This window comes from Nelusetta ayraudi, unplaced genomic scaffold (genome assembly GCF_046127955.1).
Source record: "Nelusetta ayraudi isolate G7.1 ecotype Tasmania unplaced genomic scaffold, CSIRO-AGI_Nayr_v1 ptg000060l, whole genome shotgun sequence".
Classification (NCBI taxonomy): Eukaryota; Metazoa; Chordata; class Actinopteri; order Tetraodontiformes; family Monacanthidae; genus Nelusetta; species Nelusetta ayraudi.
Window position 1 is genome coordinate 6,199,246 of NW_027466110.1, and position 21,410 is coordinate 6,220,655.

Sequence of the window (21,410 nt, forward strand, 5' to 3'; positions counted from 1 at the left end):
CGCTGCGGTCAGGTGACTCTCGTCTTGAGTTACCGGCTCCGTCCTTTGTGTGACACACGCGGACCTTCGCTCAGAGACTCGTGCCAAAGTGTTTCCCTGCTGCCACGAGGATCCGCTGCACACCTACATGTTGGTTAAGATTTCACAGCCGACGTCGCGCAGCCCCGGATCTCCGGGTTCAGAGTTGGCGGAGGCGGCCGAAGATTACTGACATCGTTCTTGAAAAGGAAAACAAAATTGGTGCCAGGAGGCAAAGTGTCACACCCACCTCCAGTTCTTCATGTTTCTCCAGTGGTTTAGTTTTCAGCCAACTCTGTAGATTCACCGAAAATGCCATATTTAGCCCTCTGTTTACAGCCTCCCTAAAAACAAAGAAACTGGACGTGGACCTTCCAACGTGGCCCTTTGTGACATCACACACACTTCCTGAAATGGCGATTAAAAAATAAATGTCAAAACAAATTAGTAATAGTATTATACTCTTGTAGTATACTATATAGCATGGTAGAATTTTGTATTATTGTAATAATTTTTTATATTAAAGGAGGGATTTTTTTTTTTTGTGAAAATATGAACCAGTAGTTGTAGCACTTTGAATTTAAATTGTTCAATCTGTCTTCTGTTCAAGGTTGAGATAAAATGCTCCCCTCTCTCTGTGTGCGTGTGTGTGTGTGTGTGTGTGTGTGTGTGTGTGTGTGTGCGGGTTCGATTTTTTTTTTTAAATAATAATAATGATATCATGATATGATGATAGTGATGATGACGTGCGAGAGCTTCACTCGACAGCTCGGCAGTTGACAGACACTCTGGACAACACTTGCTCTGAGTCCCCCTCCCCTTCCCCTCCCTCTCCCCCGCTGCATTCTCAGCTGTCGAGGGCCCAAAGTGAAGCCTGCACTCTTGAAGCGCCTTTTCTGACCCAAGACGCACAGACACACACACACACACACACACACACACACACACACACACACTGAGGGTTAATTTACCTCCGTCTTTCTCTGAATGTAGGCCAAATGTGAAAATGAAATCGGCCAAAAGTGGATTCCAGACGTAGGTGTGAATGTGTGTGTGTATGTGTATGTGCGTGCGTTTAAACGCACGCTGAGACGCCCCTGGCGTTTTGTAACCAGCGGACAAAGGCACATCACAATTCATTTATTTTAATTGCTCTCCACCTGCTATGATAATCAGGACTTAAATAGAGAAATTTCCATTTTCAATTAAAATCCCCGGCCATATACGCATGGGAATGAGGCCCACCTTATTAGGAAATGGAATAAAAAGATATCACTCCCTCACTTTTGTCTGTGTGTGTGTGAGTTTCCATTCTTTCTTTCTTTCTTTCCTTCCTTCCTTCCTTCCTTCCTTCCTTTTCATGCTGCATAATTGCGAGACGAGTCATGTTAAACCTGCTTATGGGATGGTGAAGTGCGTCTGAGATCACGATCAGCTCAACTTTAAGGAGGTACAAACTCCAAAAAGTCAGTCCAGACTGAATAAAAGTGTCTATCTGATGGCTCCTGAGATCATTTTGACAGATTTCCCTGAGCTGTGAACTGTTTTCAGAGGGTTTTCTTGAGAAAATGACCCACAATTCCATTCTGTCCGCTTTCAGTTGATGCCTGTCAGTGGGATCTTTCGGGGTTTGCATCATTTCCTTCAAACTGGACACGCTTGCAAGCCGACACGACTTGCGTAAGGAAGAAAGTAAACATAGCTCGACTTGGCTAAGCCAAGTTGGCTTGCATTAAAAGAAAGCTCGAAACACATCTGGGGACTAAACTTGATGGTATGCCGCTGCCTTTGCAGAGATTCGGACGGAGACGTTTGCGTCCATCTGTCCGTCCGTCCCACCTCGATATCATTAACGCTGCAGCGGCGTCGGGTCCATTCTGGCCAACACTCCCCGGTCCCGCCCCCCCCTGTGCCTGCAGAGAGAGAAACTAATTCACGGGGAGCCCCAACGTGTCAGACCACACATCCCACAACAATGAGGAAGCTGTCAGATGGCTCACTGGGGCTCCAGGGTCGAGGTGCTGGAGGTGCTGGAGGTGCCTTTACACCTACTGATGTGGTATTCCTCCTCTTCACTCCGACTGCAGGGCGAGAAGCAGGCAATCTGCAGACACAATGGAGGCGGGAATGAAAGTCGGCACAGAGAGCTGTGGGTTTTACACTTTATCCTGGAATCACAGAAATATTTTTCAAAGAGAAAACAGTGCAATCACTTGCAGGAACATTTGGCTATTTTGGCACTTTAATTGACTTTTTGTGCAAAAGGCCTTCTTATCTGCAAAATAATTTCTGATAGTCTGATCATCTCTGCTCTCTTCTATTCATTATTTTGCTTTGGAAGTCAGTATCCCATCACACTGACACACATTTCTGCTAGGATGGAATTAGGTTGCTGTTCGGAGTTCCAGATGTTCCTGTGTTTTGTCTTGCATCAAAGGATTCTCCCTCTACCACCGGGGTCGAACCTGCACACCTGTCTTGCTTGCGACACACAGGAAGTGCTTCAACGCGACGCCGAAGCCTGAGGTCAGCAGAGCAGCCGAGCGGCAGGCGGATGTGGGGATGAGCGGGCCGAGGTAATGGCTGTATCCATCACTGCGACACACAGAGGCATTCTTCATGGATCACAAGCTTTAAGTGGCGAGCCGCCGCGGCTGCAGCAATAATACAGTGCCGGCCGGCGGAAGTGATGGATTCTGGAGCTGATCTGCCCACTTCACTGCCTGTAGGAACATAACCTTGAATGTGTTTGACTTTCTGCGTGTGTGTGTGCGTGTGTGTGCGTGTGTGTGTGCAGTACAGTACATTTAGACAAACCACCAGAGCTGCCACCACGTAGAGGTTCTGTTCTGTGTCTCTCAGTGGTTTTTCTTCAACTGAATTGTCACAACTTTGCTGAGGTTGTGATAATTCAACTAACATTGGAAATGTTTATTTAAAGTTTTAAAAAATACTGCATATTGTTTAGGAGGAGAAAAAGGTTTCTTCAGAGGCAACATTTGTTGTTGTTTTTTAAAAGAAGGGGAAAAAAGATACTACTTTACAATTCCTCCAAATAAATTTTCACAACTTTAGAATGTGTGTTGAAATTTTATCGAAGCAAAAAAAACAAACAAACAAACAGTCAAAGTACCTAAACTGGCACAGCGAGTGTTAATGCTTCATATTCCTTGCTCAAGTTGCTTTATTTTGCCAGAGAAATAAAATAGTTTACAAACCTTTAAAACAGCAAGGATAAAAATTTACTTAAAACCTTGGAAAGTTTTTTTTTTTTTTTTTTTTGTCATGCTTTGGATTATTCACAATGTCTGTTCCCATTTTATTTAGGAGTTCCTGTTTTTTATAGTTATATAGTTTTAGAGTTATTAGTTCCTTTTCTTTTCGGTGGTCTGTGTGTGTTTTTACTCCTTCGATTGTCCTGATTAGTTTCACCTGCCTCTGATTTTCCTCCAGTTCCTGCTTCGTTACTTCATTAGTTGCTGCTGTGTATTTTGGAGCCTGTTGTGCTGCTGCTCTTGTTTGACTGCCTGTCGCTCTGTTTCAGTTCCCTTGTGCTCCAAGCTCAGTTGTGAGTGGTTTCTGTGCTAAACTTCAGTATGTTTGGTTGCAATCAATGTGTGTTGTCTTATTTTATTTTATTTTAAAATTACATCTCACCAGGTTCATTTACATTAAATTGTTAATTCATTTGCTGTGTTGACACATCCTTGAGGAAAACGTAGCCATATTTTAAATACACTTCTAGATATCTATCAGCGGCAATATTAATTCACTTATTTCATTAGAGTTCACAGATACACATGTGAAAAAGAAAAGAAACACAGACCTGCTGTTTGTCTGCTGTTTATATTTTTGTGCGAACAGAAGAAGTGACAGGACAGGATCATGATTTTGTATTTTGCTCAAATCAAAATCGATATATATGCTGAATTAAACAAAATATATATACTTCTTTGAACATAAGTTAAGATTTCTGACATGCATTCAAAAAAATAACATTAAAAAAGGTTCAGGTGAAAGGAAATGACAAAGTAGAGGACATGCTGCAACTGAAACAACTGCATCCGGATTTTGTGTTTAAAAAATAAAAATAAAAAAGACTTGCGACGAGGAGAAAAAGAGAAAGTGGAAACAGTTGAGCCACCACTATTGTACATTTCACAGTAAGTCCTGGCCTACTTACTGCAGCGAGACCCAACGCAGAGATCAGATCTCACACCAAGTGGACGGGAAACAATCCTGAGAGACAAACTGTTCCGTCACTTTCATTCTCCTCCCCTCTAATCTAAAGTTTCCGTGACCCTCTGGCCGTCTCTGTCCTCCACCCTCACCGTCAGGCCAGTCATCTTCTCCACCTCTTCCTCTTCCATTCTGTCTCCCCTCCATCTTTATCTCCCTATCAAAGTGTGCCACGGTCTCCGGCACTTGCCTTACGTGACTGGAGCTCATATCAGGGAGAATAATTTATGGCTCCCATGAATAAGAGATGGCGCACGGTTTCCAATGATTCGCCTCTGATATGAAAACAGTCTGCAATATTTGGACAGAGGAGAAGCGAGCGATCGGTGTTCGCCAGCCTGTTGTCGGCAAACACGTGTCAGCGAGACCAGCTGCCGGGAACACCCAGGAGGCCCGGCAGGGTGGAGAGAGGAGGAAGAGGAGGAGGAGGAGAAGGTCAGAGGAAATGGGAGAAATATACAGTATAAAGAAAAAGCAGACTGGAAATAATGGACAGGAACCTTAGAAAACAACATTCCTTAAAATACATTTAATATCACAACCTTTACTCTTCGTTAATTGTGATGAAAGATGAGTCTAAAAACCTGATTGAACTAATTAGCACTATGTGCACATAATCACACTATTTTAACATGATTTTCACACAATATTTTCAGCAATTACATTATTGGGGGTATATGTAAAAAAAAAAAAAAAAAAAACTCACTGCAATTAGTCTTGAGTTTATGGTATTTAAACAATGACAGAACAAAGTGAAATCAATAAAAGTTAACCATGTCAGTTTTGTCAGAACATTTAGTTTCTGTATATTTGCAGCTGCGAAGTTGAGAAATAAATGTCTCCATGAATCAGAATCAATTTATATTCTTTTCCCCCTCCAACGGGGTTCAAACTTTATCATGACTTCTGTGATACTTTGGTGCCATCAACAGGTCAACTTTTCATGTAACCGTTGCAAAGTCGTGGAGGAGAGAAAACTTGTGGACAACTTCTGGAACAATAAAATAACTGACTTTCAAGATTCAGGCTCTATAAAAAAAAAAAAAAATCTCTTTACTGTGGTTTTTCTAACAGTGATTTTTTTTTTCAATGAAGTCTATGGAAGTGATAAATGAAATGAGAAGTTGCTTCCTGATCCTGTCTAAGGACGTGCCAGTAGCCCTTTATGATGTCACAAAGGGCAGTGCTAGGTCACTGACACCTCTGCCAGGCAAGTGACTCTCTGCGACCATCTACTATCTTTCTTTCCCTTTTTTCAAATGGTTGAGATGTGATAAGAAATAATAATAATCATAACAAGAAAAAAACTAAAACAGAGTTTCTGTTTTTTTCTTGTTTTTGTCTTTTTTTCTTGGTTTGTTGAGTCTTGTAAATTAAATATTGACATGAGTACAATATTGGACACTTTAAGGGTAAAGGTTAACTGTAAAAAAAAAACAAAAACAAAACATGTTTACACAAAAACTGACCCAGTGTAAAGTCTCCTGGCAACTGTTTACTCCCCCCTCAGACGGAGGGGTGACCCGGTGGCGGTGATCATGATAAATATTGTCTCTGCACGGTTTTTCCCTCCGTTCACTCTGGAATCCCTGACAAGACGGATCAGGACACTGTGCGGTTTCTGGTGTCCAGGGTGAAGAGAAGCAGAGTGGAAAACCATCTGCCCCCCAGGAGTCAGACTGTCCACCGTGTATTTATGAGTGCGATTCACATCAGAAATCTTAGAAGTGCAACTGAAGCAGCTGTGTCGTTTCTGATGTCATGGGCTCATGTCTGCACTTTTTATTAAACATATATATATATATATATATATATATATATATATATATATATATATATATATATATATATATATATATACATATATATATATATATATATATATATATATATATATATATATATATACATATATATATATATATATATATATATATATATGTATGTATATGTATATATATATATATATATGTATATATATATGTATATATATGTATATATATATATTCTTTTATTTTTTCCTGAGTGGAAGTGATTGGTTTCCTTTGACAGCAGAGGACCCGGAGCAGAAACAGGAAGTGATGTGGAAGCTAAAACATAGACACTAGCAGCAGTGTGAAATGTATTCAAGAGTATCGTCTATATCTATACAGCTCTATATCTATATATTAACTGGCTGCCTTGCTGTGTGACAGCACCACTGTGCAACAAACCCGTTGGTCAGTGTTAGCGGCTGCTTGTGTCGCTGTGGAAGTATGAAGTTTTCATTCAAATACTTTTCAAACTGCGTCATCGACAGAAGAAGTTGGATCGACTGTGCGGATTCACGCCACGGCAAGACTGCTCTTCTTTCAAATTGCTGTTCTTTCACACCTCTCCTCCTTTACCTCCTCTCACCCCAACTCCAAGATTAAAAACTCAGGCCCGCTTCCATCCCCACCGCTCCGTGTCTGCTGCCTATTGCTTTTTTTTTTTTTCTTCTTCTGCTTCACCAGAACCGCTCTGTTCTGTTCAACGGAACGGGTCCGGTAATAGCTCTTCTGTCACTCTGCAGAATCTCCACCCGCCCGCCTCCCCCCTCAGCACCGCGCCTCCAGACTGAATAGCAATTTAAATGCCGCTCACTTCTCATGTATTTGAAATCTCATTAACTTGATATAAAGAGCCAAAGAAATGTGTTGTAAATAGAATATCTGGGGGCCCCTGTGGATGAGAGAAAATGTATTCATGATTAGTCCTTTTCTCCCAGATCCAGTTCGCTGAATGCCTGCAAAGTGTCAGCAGTCATTTTCAGGGTTTCAGGCCGAGAATCTCCTTTTTTAAATAGAACCTATTTGAACAGGGAGGAAAAAAGGAGGCTGACTTCAGTTAAGTGAATGGGATCTCTTCTCAAATGACGTGTACGCATGGGGGAGAATTGCTGCAAAGTGGGGAAAATACGTGTGGAAGTGGAAAATAATTGGGTGCACATTTAAGCCATTTTGCTGAGACTTTAACACGGGCGGCTGAAGGTAGCGCCGGAGGCAGCAAACGTGCACGCTTGTCGTTGCCCTGTGTGATGAATGTACAACGCTACAGCTTTAGCTTCTGAAAGGTTTGTGAAAAATATAACTTGTAACCCTCAGTGTGCAGGTGATTCATGTTTGTAGCATTTTATAAAGACTTGTATCAGTGAATGTTTATATTTTGAATCACTCGTAAAAAAAAAAGAAATTCTGACCTGCCAGAGACACTTGACAGCAATACATGATCGGACATGTTGCACTCTTTTAAAGGTCCCATACGATGCTAAATTCCCAATACCAATGCTTTCTAACTATAACACGTTGTTTACGTCTGTCAGTGAAGTCCATCGATTCCTACTTTAACCTGCTCCAATTTCCAAAAAACAGATTTTTTCTGCATATTAATCATTAATCATTGTAAACTGCTACAAAAACTTGACTCCGATTTGAAAATAACAATAATTGAAACGGGTCTAATGTGGGTCCCCTGAGCGAACTTTAAGCGTATCAATAACTTCAACTGTAGAAAAATACCCCGAAGATTCGAAACCCTGCTGTAACTCCAAGAGTCAATTTCCTCTGGAAACCTCTTGTTTTTCATGTCTGGAAAAATAATTACAAGCCCCAAGTGTCCTCAGTCCCATTTTTCTTTGGTTTCATTGTTTCAACACGGTGTAATATATTCCTCTCTCCCAGGAGCGCAGTTATCCTAACAAGCAGCGCCGATAAATAAATAATTTGCTGAACTTTTTCAAAGATTATTGCAGTTTTGTCGTGTGTGACATGGAGTCTGTCCCCGCTGCTGTTCATCATGCGGGTGTAGCGTCATCATCAGCATGAGTGAGCTACCTCTAACACACACACACACACACACACACACACTCTGGCCCTGCATATTTAGACATCCATTGCACACATTTCTAGCTGTGCTTGCCAAGCGCTGTCAGGCGGAGGGCAAAGGTGTGTGAGTTCCTAATGAGAGCCTGGCCGCCGGCCCCGGCTTTTATGAAGTCCCCGAGGTGAGTCCTGGACTGGTGAGAAACCACTGTAATCCATAACAGCTCTGACACTTATGATTGTTGGCTGCTCGCTGCCTCCCCGGAGCTGCTGAACACATTTCATCAGATGAAACGAGAGAGAGAGAGAGAGAGGGAAAAAAACCCACTGGAGATGACAATCGTATTAATCAGTTGTTTTTTTTTCTTTAAACTCAGATGGTGCTTCATGGTTGCCAGTTCTTCCACCCGCCTCACCACTCTTTTTTTTTTTTTTTGTTTCGTTTTATTTGAAGCTCAGCTTGGCAGGTTCTCGAGAGCCGACGCTGTCGCTGTCATGTACGGGCCAATGGAAAAGCTTTGTTGCATCCCCTGCAGGTGCAGCGTCTAGAGCCAGACTGATGGGATGGAGAACTGAGGTGATATCAGTGACGGGGAGGCTGCACTGGGTACGCAAGTAAAGACATGACGGGCGTCAGAAGGGATAACGTTTCTCTTTGTACAGACTGACATGCACAACATGAAGGGGAATTGTAATATATTATAATAAAAAAAATGTTTGATGCATCCATCTGGTGTTTATATAACTATAAGAAACCACAGTCACACACTCCAGGTGGAAGCAGTTGGTTTGTGTTGTCTTCAGGATGCAACTGGTTCAGTTGTACGTTATGAGGTGAAACGTTTCCTAATGTTTTGTAGGCCAAAACTCGAGGTTGAAATAAAGCAGTTGGGCCTTGTTGCAACAACAACAACAACAAACTTGAATCATTGTTCTGTTTCAATAATCAGCCTCACAGCTAAATATTTCTATTGGCTGCATCCTCTCCAAGCTGCACGCACCGTTTACGCTCGACCTTAATGTCAGCAGCAGCAGAGCGCCGGCGTCTGGCCTGCAGTCGCAGAGAAACGACTCTCCACTTTTGATTATGACGGCAGAAATTGTGCTGAATGCACTTACCGCTTCTGCCCCGGACGACACGACGGGCCTCGACCCAAACACACACACACACGCCTGCACATGCATGCATGCATGCACACACACACGCACGGTTATCCAATAGAGCAAATACAATTACCAAGCTTAGGGAGCCATCTAATCAATTTCCCTGCATAGTTTGATGACAGGGTAGAGTAGAGCATGGAGTCGGGATCAGGTTACTTGTTACAAGTGAGTGGACGGGGCAGAGACGACATGGACTCAATTGGTCTTAATAGCTCTGGTGCAGCGTCACAAGGGCAGAGCAGCGTCCTGCAACAGGAGGGAGAGCGAGTCTGGCAACACATGGATCCAGATAAACCTTCAAGTCTATCGCTGCCTGTGCTCCTTTAGACTGAACTCTAGCCATGAACTACATCTCCCACAATGCACATGACATATTTTTCTGAACCATTAGGTGGCGATCACTCCAGTGTGTCCACGTCAGTTGAGGTTTGTTTTTGTGTTTTTACATTGTTATACAAATTAATTTCAGCAATCATGCAACTCATGTTCAAAATTTTATCCTATTTTAATATGATTTCTAATTCTCTGTGTTGCATTTGCAGTTGTTCTGACGTTGTGAATAATGAGCTGATCAGTTCTTCTTGTCCAGGAATCTGACGACGCTATTAGTGTGTACTTGACTGTTAAAAAAGGGGGCTTAAAGGATAACACGGAACTCTGTGCTTGCGCATATTTTACAACTATGAAGAGGCATAAACATGTTAACTTGAATAAATGCTTCTCAAACACGGAGCAGCTGGAGACAATGACGTGTGGTTCGGCTTTGATTGCAGGCAGGATTAAGCAGCAGCAGTAGCAGCAGCAGCAGCAGCAGCACCCCCCTGAGCCCAGAAGACGCTGCAGCGAGGCTGCGTCCACCGAGACATCTTCTATTCACCCACTTCCTTCCTTCCCACTTCATTCTCACCTCTGCTCTGCCCCGCCGAGGGTGTCAGCTGCGCCGCCAGCGTCCCTCCCACTGTTCAGCTTTCATTGTCGACGATGTGAATCGATACTGAACACAAAGAACACACACGCACACAGAAACACACAAAGAGAGGGGGGTGGGGGGGGGGGGGGGGGGGGGAAGGGGGCGATGCCGCTGAGTTTGGCCCCTTCAAGACAGACGGACGGACGGACGGACGGACGGACAGAGTGAAATATTTAAATGTGGAGCGCAGACGCCTCGGGAGCACAGCTTGATTACTTTGAAGCAAAAGTCACGTGGGGTAAAGCGCGGCACTGATTTTTTTTTTTTTTTTTTTTTCTTTCCCCCCCCCTCTATATTTCGGAGGCGTTGTGTTAATTCTAGAATATTAGCTCCCTCTGCTGGCCACTCTAGAGTAAACTGATTAGCCGCTGGAAATTGCAGCCTCAGTCAGGAAGTTGCGTCAATCATATGAGAGTTTCGAACGGTGAACGATTCAGTTTCAAAGACTGATTTTTAGATTTGATATATTTTTCTATACCAATTCAATTCAGATCTCACCCTACTGGGTCTGAATGAGTATCAAGCATCAATATAATATCCTTTTGAAAAATCAAAAAAAAAAAAAAAAAAAATCCCCAGTTTTTTTTTCTGTCTTCCTTCCAGTAAATGAACTGTGCAGCCCAGACTGGCTTTCTCTCTGTTGGATTTGACTGATGGGATGATTACAGGCTCCGTTCATAGCTGCAGCTGTGGCAGCATGAATCATCTTGGGCTGAAAGTGCTCGCACATCTTCTCATGTTGTGCAGGCCTCGCCCATCACTGTATCACGGCACCAGGCTGCAAGTGGGGACCGATCGAAGGCATCCGAGAGGGTTGGTTGCAAATAAACCAAAATATCAATGCGAGTGCGATAAATCCCCCTCGGCAGACATTAGAATCACCCTCAATCCTGCACTGTGGGGCACGTGAGCCAAAACAAAGGCAGAGGAGGGGGGGGGGGGGACTACATTTCTATTCAACATCCATTAACCAAAGTCTGTGAAAGTTACACTGCATGTTGCACAAATGATGAGCACGAGCGGGAGAGTGCATGGCACTGTGTTGAGCGTGCACGTACGTGTGCCAGCGAGCTGAGGTGCACGTCCAATTGGATTCACAGTGCCCCCCTTTGTTCTGCAGCACTTTCACATGTGCTGAACATTAGAGGCAGTGTTCCCTGGTCCGCACGCCTGTCAGGAGGAGATGAAAATATTGCTGGAGCCTGTTCAGCCGCGCACACACACACACACACACACACACACACACACACACACACACACACACACACATAGGGACATGTCCCTTTCTGTTCATCCGATCTGCGCAGGATCCACACACTCAACAAATACACACACACACACACACACACACACTAGCCGACGATCCTCTCTGAGCTCTTATTACTCAACCACATTTATCACTCTGGCAGAATATTTAAGTCTGAACATTAATCTCTCTGTAGGTGATAAATAATGTTCAGCTTTTGTCATTAGCCGGTGCATGAAACCGGGTTTTCTGCAATACAGAGAAAAATACACGCCTACCACTCTGCAAGTTTTGCCACCGAGGATCTTGAAATGTCAAAAACAAGACGTGTGAAAGTTGTAAGTGTCGCAGTCAAGGCCTCGTTATCGCTGCTGCTTCCAGCGTGGGCTAATATTAATATCTGAAAGCCTGGTGGGGATTCAACGTTCAAAAAAAGTGAACGAATATTACAGAACGGTCGATTGAAAACATCTACAGACGCTGCAGTAACATGTGCAGGACATTAATCACAATCACAAAAACTAATATCCTGTGGAGGGACGGGTGGCACAATATGAGCTTGTACATCACAGCCTTTAACTGTGATGGTTTAATATCACTGTGAATACTCCAGTGGAGCAGCTTCACTCCATTACTATCCCAAAAACTTCTATAGTTTCCACAGATAAAAACTGTATGAGGTCTTGGTTTGCAGTCTGTAAGAGCTTCAGCTTCCTGTCAGCAGTGACACCTGCAGGATGGACTTTTCTCTTGTCTGCAGAGTCTATTGACAGGATGGAGACACGCATCCTACAGGGAAATGTTGGAAAGGTGAATGCTGCAATAACATCAGCCCAGGCACATTTCAGTCATGGTTCAAAAGAGCATGAGTTTTAGAAGATAATGTAAATGCAGGAAATTGAACTTTTGCAATATGCGACTTCGGACAAACCACCCACTTATGGAACTGATCTACATTTTTTTCCACATGCTTTGACAAATTGAAAGTGTCATAGCTTCTTTTTTTCTCGGGTTCCTCATGATGCCTCTTTCTGCCATTATTCGCTTGGCAAGGGCAAATAAAACTGAGGGAGGAGAAAAAAGGAAAAAGGCAATGCATGAAGCGCCACAAGTTTAAATTAAACCAGAGACGACGCAGCCGCATGATCTCATCTCAACCACAGGCCCATGTGTTGTGATCCTCTGGCCTGACAAACTTAGAAAATATATATATATTTTGAGTTTTTTTTTTATTATTATTATTATTACAACTGGAGCCCGGTTGTCAAATTTCTCCTCCAAGTTTCTTACACTAAATAATAAGTTGATCACAAAGAGATTTTATTCTTCTAAATGAAACATTTTCACATTTGCTTGGAACATTAATGATTGAAGCATCTCTCATCACCGCCGCTGCTGCTGCTGCTGCTGCTGCTGCTGCACTCACTGTAACTGTAACGTCTCTGTGATTTATCACTGTCCGGGGGTCCTGATGTCTCTTTCTGCACAACATTTTGATGGGAGTGATAAAACCAGGTGGTAAAGCAACGAGCGCTCTCTGTAACCGCAGCTGGTCTTCCTGACAGGGATAGTGGTGGGGAGAAGGAGGAGGAGGAAGAGCAGCAGCAGCAGGAGGAGGAGGAGGAGGTGGAGGAGGTGGAGGAGGTGGAGGAGGAGGAGGAGGAGGTGGAGGAGGTGGAGGAGGAGGAGGAGGAGGAGGAGGAGGAGGAGGGATGCTGTTCAGATTTTGAATGGGGTCCTCCGGTGCCGCGGCTCTGACAAGAGCAGACAGAAGAAATACGTGGTCGCACGGCCGCCGTCACTGTATCTCTGTCGGCCGTGATCAGCATCGTAAACTCTCATGGCTCTCAGATGTTCACATTATCGTTAAATCCCACGTGATTGATGGGCTCCGTCTGGGAAGCGGGCAGACGGCGCTGCCGCCGCCGCCACCACCACACAATGGATGTGCAGTCGCCGCGTTGGATTTGCGGCCCAAATAAATAAAGGCTGCGTGCGCCACTTGCCAAATGCAGGGACGATATTTCAGTGGGACAATGGCGAGGAAGAGCTGTCGAGCAGGAGCTAAGCTGAGAGAGGAGGTGGTTTCACTTTTGCCAGTGACACAACTGCAATAAGACAAGTGAGGAAAAGTACAGACCCAAGAAACTGTGAAGACATGCCAAAGTTGCTGTTACCAATGTTTCAGATCGAAGTATTCCAGTTAGAAAACTCTCCAAGAATGAGAAAAGTCCATGTTTACTACTATTTGCTTCAGTGTGCTAAAGTTATCCATTTTTGATGTAACAAAGGGAACTTGTGTCTTTCCCAGGTCAGTGGCAACACACTCAACAAGGCTGTTAACAGAGGGTTCGATAAAGTTTTTTTCATTGAGTTTTTGTTGGGTTTATTTTTTTGAAGATCAAAGTTTGGTTAAAAATGAATGTCTAAAAACAGGTATAACACAGGAGCTTTTCAAGATGACAAAAATCTTGTGACAACAAGCTCAGCTAAACAGCAGATGCTCTCCAATTGGACCTTGTTTCCAGCAGGTGGTTGCGCCTGATTAGGAAAGTGCAGCTTCTCGGTGAGGCTGAACCTGCTCTAGTAGCGCCTGGCAGCAGGCGCTACTAGAAGTCAGGCGGCCCAACATGAAACACTGTATGTAAACAAGACGGATCCAACAGGGAACAACATCTAAAAAACAAGAAGAAGAAGAAGAAGAAGAAGAAGAAGAGAAAAAAAGCTGCTGTGGTACACAGAGCTGTTTCACCAAATACAGCACATCCTGGGGCAACACAAACACCCTGACATGACTCTGTGTGTGTGCGTGCGTGTGCGTGTGTGTGTCTCCTTGAATATTCAGCACGTACGAGCAGGTTTCTGACTCTGGGGGGCAGCACTGGGCCTCGGCTGCACTGCTCTCAGTGCAAATGTTTCCCCCTCTTTATTTGTGTTTTTTAGTTTGTGTTGTCTTGTTGTCGCCACAAAACTTGTCAGTGAGGATGATGACCTGGAAAAACATAATCTCTATTATTATGATTGGCGCAGTAATGAAAATCATCTTTTGTGTGCAGGTCAACATGACCCTCGATGCTAACTAGCACAAGTAATCACACAATGAAACAAAGACATTAAACACTGCATGATTAAAACTCCTCTTTTTCCAGAGGCTCCACATGTGCAACCAGGCATGACAAGTAAAATGATTTTTGCTCCTGAAGAAGGTTCAACATTTAGTCAATAAACAGATTTTTATTTTTTTATTTTTTTACTTTTTTAAGTGGTAATTATCTCTGCGAACACTGGATGGCATTGTTGCTGTTCAGGAACTCCGCCTGTTTACGTTCCTCAAGCATGTCGTAGGGGGAGCCAGACACGCACACACTGCTGGGCTCCAAATACAAGGACCTCTGCTTACATAAGCATCCAGGATTTTTTTTTCTCTCTCTCTCTCTCTCTCTCTCTCTCTCTCTCTCTCTCTCTCTCTCTCTCTCTCTCTCTCTCTCTCTCTCTCTCTCTCTCCCTCTTTTAAAACAGCTATATGAATTGGTGCTGTAAATAAGAATATGATGTAGTTCTGTCTGTTTATCAAACTTCTATTCTAATCAGAGTCGAGACGTCCAGAATAAAACCCGGTCGAGGCTGTTTGGTTCTCAGAGATAAAGCTCCACTCAGAAGAACCTGGATGTTTCTTTGGGTCGTCTTTTCTTCCAGAGGAGACTTGATCATGCACCAGAAACATTGTGTGTTCTGTGAAATAAAAAAATAAAAAAATAAAAGTCAGACTTCAGTGCGTGTGTGTGCTCACTCTTCATCTTTCCACAGGTTCTGTTGACACACCGCATGCATCGGCAGCGGACCAACCAGATTTTCCAGTGGGACTGGGACTGTTCACCTGAGTCCCTGCGGAACGACACCAGACACCGCAGGTCACACAGTCAACAAGAGGCTCGGTGGCGGTTACTGTGGGTAAACACGCAGCTTGACGCCATCGGGACAAAACGTCCAACGAGGAGTGTTTTTTTTCTTCTTCTTCTTCTTCTTCTTCTTCTTCTTCTTCTTCTTCCTTAAAATGGAATAATGATTTTTAAGCAGAATAATTCACAACGTGTCAGTCCCTTAAACTGTTACATTTAATTTATTTTTTATTATAAGTTATCCCTGAAATGATCCAAGCTGAAAGTTGCAGTATTTCAATGGAGGACCACTCAACCGACTCGTGTTAAATGATAATCCAATGCATCACCAGAGAGTTTGTACATTCTGCTGCTGGTAGCAGAACCCCAGAAACCTTCAAAGTGCCCTGAGGGGGTCCACACACTTTCTTTTCCTTTTTGTCTTTATTCCTGCTGATGTTCCTTCAGGCCACAGCCTTATATCTGATTAGGAAACAACGGCTTCCTACATACGTGAGGTAATTTAAATTACCGTCCTACATATGATGAGATAAGACAATCCTTTACCGTCTTTATTGTCCCACGGCGGGGAAAATTTGCTCACAATAAAGCTCTTATTTCCCTGCATTAGTATGAGTTCACACTTCAATCTCAAACCCAAAGAAACACTTTTGGCATTTAGAAAAAAAAGTGCAGTTTTGTCACCGTGATAGAAATGTTTTGATCAAGGTTCATTATTCATAGTTTTAGCAGAAACCTCTGTCTCTGCGCAACCGAATAAAGGATTTAATACACTTAAACAATGGCGCTTTGAAATGCAAATGAGACTCGTGGAGCCATAATTTCTCTGCTCTGTAATTTTTAGTTAAAAGAGAAAAAAAATAAACGAGAGGAGGAATTTACGCGTCTTAAAGTGCTCACGTTGCGTACAAAAATAAGTTGTCGAGGGCTTGGGGGTGGGAGAGGGTGGGCTAAGAGGTGAGGGGCTCTTTGTGTACAAGTTGCTGATGCAGCAAGTTCTCCTCATAAAGGCGGCGGCGGCAGCGGCCTCCCCTTGTTTGTGACCTCTGTCCGACGACGGTCCAAGGGCTCCAGTAAGCAGCCGCGTTCGGCCGCTTTGCACTTACTGAACTGTCTCTTCCAATCGCCGCCTTCTCATATCCTCCAGTAAAGGAAACTTGCAGCCTCGGTGGCGGCGGCGGTCCGCGGCCCTTCTCCTCGCTGCAGCCGCTAATTGTTTTTCCACACTCCATCGCCTCCGACTTCACCGCCGCTTTCTGCAGAAACCGCGGTGAAGCTGTAACCGTCGCAAGAAAAACCGTGGAGCTCCATCCTGGTTATCCCCAACGTGTCAGTCGTGTTCAGAATTAAAAAAGAAGTGATATGGATGTATGATAAATATGGATTTCTTTTCTTTTCTTTTTTTTTGCTTTGTTCTACAAGCAGCACCTCCACGGCGGGCAGCAGCAGCAGCACAGCTGCCGCAGCGGATTCTTCTTCTTGTACCTCGCCGCCAACTTGAACTTCTCGTTGGAGGCGTCCACAAAGTCCTGCGTCATCTCCACGTTGGTTTGGATGTGGTCGATGAAGGTGCCCTGCTCCTCCACCATCATGAAAATGTCCATGAAGAGGTCCCGGAGCTCCTTCACGTTGCTCTCCAGGCTCAGCAGCTCCTGGGAAGCAGGAGAATGTCGGGATTAATTAGCTATGGGGAGGTTTACTTGGAGGCGGAGGGTGAACTGGGTGGAACTGCAACCAGCAGGCAGGATTTCTTTGATTACTATTATGACTTTTTAACAGTAACTGCTTCTCACTGTGTCTGCAGCCGTGGAGCAGCAGGAGAAAACAAATAGTGGATGTTGCTTTTGTTTCGTTAGATGGTGTTTGCGTTAAATGCCATCGGTTAAAAACAAGATAATATGGAGCAAAACATCGCTGTCCCATTTTCGGCTGTCACCAGCCGGCACATCATCAGCAACAAACCTCCATTAAAAGTTCCTTTAAAACCATCTGTCCACCTAAAAAAAGCCAATTTCAATAAATGTGTTTAGCGCACATCCTACTAACAGCGAACAGTTAGTACATTGTTAGTACAGTGAAATTATTGCAATAGTTTTCGGGACCAAATGAGCTTCAAGTTGGGTTTGAGTGACACACTGTGATCAGATCGTGGCTCTAAAAGTTGTCATTTCTTTAATTATTACATTTTTATTCTCTGCACGTTGTTGCAGCAAAGAACTGTAAAGAGCCTGAGACACAGCCACAGATCAAAATTCTAAATCTCTGGTATCATCACAACCTCAACTTCAGCCGTTTTGTCAGAATTGGTGGGTTAAGATCAGCTGGGACAATGTTGCTTCAACATTATCTCGAAACAGAATAGTACTGTTGTTTTTCTTGCATGTGTCAGACACAATCAGCTGAGTTTGAGTGTCCATTCATTTTTTTTTGCCGCACCTTGTGTCTCTGCTCGATCTCAGAGAGTTGCGAGCGCGTGATTCTGGCGTCGTTCAGCAGGTTCTCGTTGAAGACCTCCCACTTCCCCGTGGCCACCATCTCGTTCACCTCCTCCTCCGTCACGTCCCTCGCCGACACCTCCAGCTGCCGGATAATAAAGTGCTTACAGCGCTCCTGCTTGCTCAGCAGGCCCTCGTTGTACTGCAGCAAGACCTGGACAGAATTCACGGGAAGCAAGCGAGGAGCGGAATCAGAGCGTGAGCCGAACTTTTACGCAGTGATGAGCTTGTGACAGGCTTTTACCGTCAGTTATGCTTGTTTATCCCTGCCCTTGTTACATTGCAAAAAGCATCTGCTAAAACAATTCTTCCTCACTTCTGAACGTATAAAGTTAATTATCTCGTTGATGAATCACTCAGTCTCTTGGAAACATTTCTCATTTCTGCAGTGGAGCACACAACTATTCTGAGGAAGCTCTCAGATCTTGGCCGACCTGCTGGAACTTCCGGTAGAGCGCTGCATGCTGGGATCGCTGGATTCTGGTGGAAACGGCGGCGGGTCCCTGCTGCTCCTCAGCCTCTTGGACCTGTTTTGCCTGTGCCTCCAGACGCTGCCGGATGTTCTCGGCCTGGAGCTTGATGTCCCGCGCCATGCTGCTGTCTTTCTTCATCACACTGAAGCGACGCATGGTGGCCACCAGGGTCTTCTGCTGCTGGCCAAATGTGAGCACCTGTGTGTGGGGGGAGTGGACAGAGGAGGGAGGCCAGTTTTTTGTTGTTGTTATGGATAATGGGGCCACTACCATACGAGAAATCCATCTGTGGGGGGATCAGTGTAAGAAAGAAAAAGGCAAAACAATGCCAAACAGATCCGACCTCTGTCTCCAGCGCGGTGATGTCATCTCGTATCTTCTTGGTCTCGGAGAGAAAGTTCTCTATGATTGGCTCCTCCTCAAACACAACGGCCTGCGGCGTGATGACCCCGGCGGCCGCCGAGTCGTCGTCATCCCCCTCCTCCGAGAACGGGTTGGTATTTTCACTGGTCGCCTCGGAGAAATCTTGGGCCCTCTGCTGCAGCTCCGCCAAGCGGTCCCTCATGGTGGAGGAGGCCCCTCAGGACGCTGCTGCCTTTTTTCTCAGAGTCAGATTCTTCTCTGCACCGTTGAGGGGGCTGAAAAAAAGGTGAATAAAATGCTTTACTGATTCCAAATCACAGCTGCAGACTGTTCATTTCAGAAATATTGCAACGGAAGCCCAGCTATTCAGAACGGGCTCAGCCACTGAACTGTGCACTTCCTCTGACCCTCTGACCTGACATTCTGAAATGGCCTTCACCGCAGAAGTTTAGTCAGTACAATGTATGGCTACATTATAAAAAGTTCCAGCGGTTAAAAAAATGGAACTATAAATCTTTGTCCACCAGTGTTTGTCCAGGGTTTGTTGACACTCTGCGTTTATCAGCTCCAATATGAGCCAAAGTGAAGAGGCCCTATCTGCTCTCTGCTTCAGACGGATTAATATTTTCAGCTGTATGAGAAACATGAGCTGGGCGTTTATCTGCTACATTAATCTCACCGAGTCGGGTCCCCTTTTCCCGTGGGAACCGACCGGTTTGTTTGTGTTCATCCAGAGGAAAAACACGGCAGGTTATCTCTCATTTTAAAACGCGGACATGTCCGGGATGGGATGGGATTAACTGTGGGGCAAGAGCGCCCTCATTAAGCTTTTTCTCTTTTTCTCATTAAGCTGATCTGATCTTTGTTTAGTGAGGACGTTTGATTTTATCCATGTTGGTTTTGGTTTGTTTTTTCCATGTGAACCATTATTAGCTACCAGCATGGCGTCCCTAATAATGTGGCTAGTGTGAGCAGTGTATCTTCAGGATGAAAATCGTCTTTCCTCTGTATCTTTAAAGGCCCACTGCACATGATTTGGCGGCATCTAGTGGTTATAAAACATCATGCAAACAAATCAATAATATATTACTTATTACTAAGATAATAAAATAATTTGTTAATTATTTATGTCCATGGCGGTGACGTCACGCTGGCCGAACAATGAACTGCAATCTGGCTGGTCGGCTGAACGGCCTTCAGGTAAATCATCAGCCAATAGAAAGCTGGGAAAAACCACTGAAATATTGATCCTTTATTTTATTTTTTCTCTGATGATCTATTTCATTTCACATCTTCCTCATATGAGCTTTTGTTGGTGAAAGAACCCCATTCTGAACTAAAGACACAGTAGGTGGTTATTTCCATGACTGTCTGTGGAGTTTCTTTCCCTTCTGATGCTGCTGGGCTTCTGCAAACGTGACACATGAGAGTCTCCAAGCAAAATGCACAACACAAACAATAACATTATAAGCCAACTCTATCACGGCGCCATAGCAACGCAGGGTTTAGGGGCCCTGACTATAATCTTTTGGAATCACATGATCAGGTGTGGGGGGTAGGGCAGCCACTGGGGCGCCTGGCTGCTCAAGAAAAGGGATATTTAAAGATTCAGAGAATTCCTCTCTGGATTTGAAACAGGAAGGTTGATATTTCTGACGGCATCGTGTGGGCGACGTGTTAGAAAGTCGATGACGGCACCGGAGGCTTTTTTCACTCTTTCTCTCCCTCTGAAAGAATTTTACAAGTGTCACCTGGGTTCTCGCCTCTCGCCTCCCCTTCCTCCTCCACCTGCTTGATCCGGCGGAGCCGATTAAAGAATAGCTGAAAGGATTCCGCAGCACACTTCCCTGCGTTTAGCCTAAAAACCTGGAAGAACTCAAAGCAGAGTTCACAGGAGAGCCTGTCCTCGCTCCCCCACTGCTGGTTTTTATCTTTAAAACACGGCGGCGTCCTCGCAACTCGCGGCCATTGGATCGTCCGTCCCTGCTGCCAGAGGAACTTTCGCACGCTGACTTCCTTTTATCTCTGTGTGGGCTGAACTATAGGAGCCCCCAGTGACACATCATGAGAACGACTAATTAATAAGAAGAGTGTTTAAAAAAAAAAAAAAAAAAGTTTCTGGACAGCTCTGCTCGGAATGTCCCATATTCCTCCAGTGTTCAATCATCCCATCAGCAAAGAATTGACTTTACCTTAATGCTGGCAGTGGAGCGCTGCAATCCCAAACAGACTCGCAATATAATCCAGAATGAAAGAACCTTGTTTGTTTGTTTTTTTTATAATTCCTTCATCTCATCTTCAGCTCCTGGACTGCACCTTTTCCCAGGACACTCCACACTCAGTCACTCGCCGGCAGGGAAAGTTTTTGAAATAGGTCTGGTGGAGTGAGTTTCAGGCACCTCCCCTGCAGGAAAGGCCTCGTCCGGACCAATAGGAGCAGGGCAGACTCAGGGATTATTTACTTACCTACAGAAATGAAAGATGATGGAAGTAAATTAGGCCGACTGCACACAGAGTAACGCCCCCCCCCGGGGCTGCTTTCTCCTGGAGAAGAAGGAAATGGAGCAGAGCAAACACAAGTGCATTGTGTCCTTTGTGAAGGTCACACAGTGGAGAATGTGGTCCAGGTGTCCACCCCGCACTTCTTTCCTGAGGATAATTTCTGTGGAAAGCGAGTTGGTTGGTTGGGGCCGAACCCTGC

At 44.4% G+C, this 21,410-nt stretch overlaps 1 protein-coding gene across 1 annotated transcript; it reads right to left on the reverse strand.

The window, feature by feature from the left end:
* Nucleotides 1–14,973: 14,973 nt before the first annotated feature.
* stx19 (syntaxin 19) lies at nt 14,974–21,062 on the reverse strand. The gene is made up of 6 exons (XM_076040062.1): nt 20,902–21,062; nt 18,690–18,984; nt 18,308–18,544; nt 17,815–18,027; nt 15,270–17,030; nt 14,974–15,211 (listed from the first exon to the last, which is right to left on the reverse strand). The coding sequence occupies exons 2-5, from the start codon at nt 18,909–18,911 to the stop codon at nt 16,794–16,796; spliced, it is 909 nt and encodes a 302-aa protein (XP_075896177.1). The 5' UTR covers nt 18,912–18,984; nt 20,902–21,062; the 3' UTR covers nt 14,974–15,211; nt 15,270–16,793.
* Between the last annotated feature and the right edge of the window lie 348 nt (nt 21,063–21,410).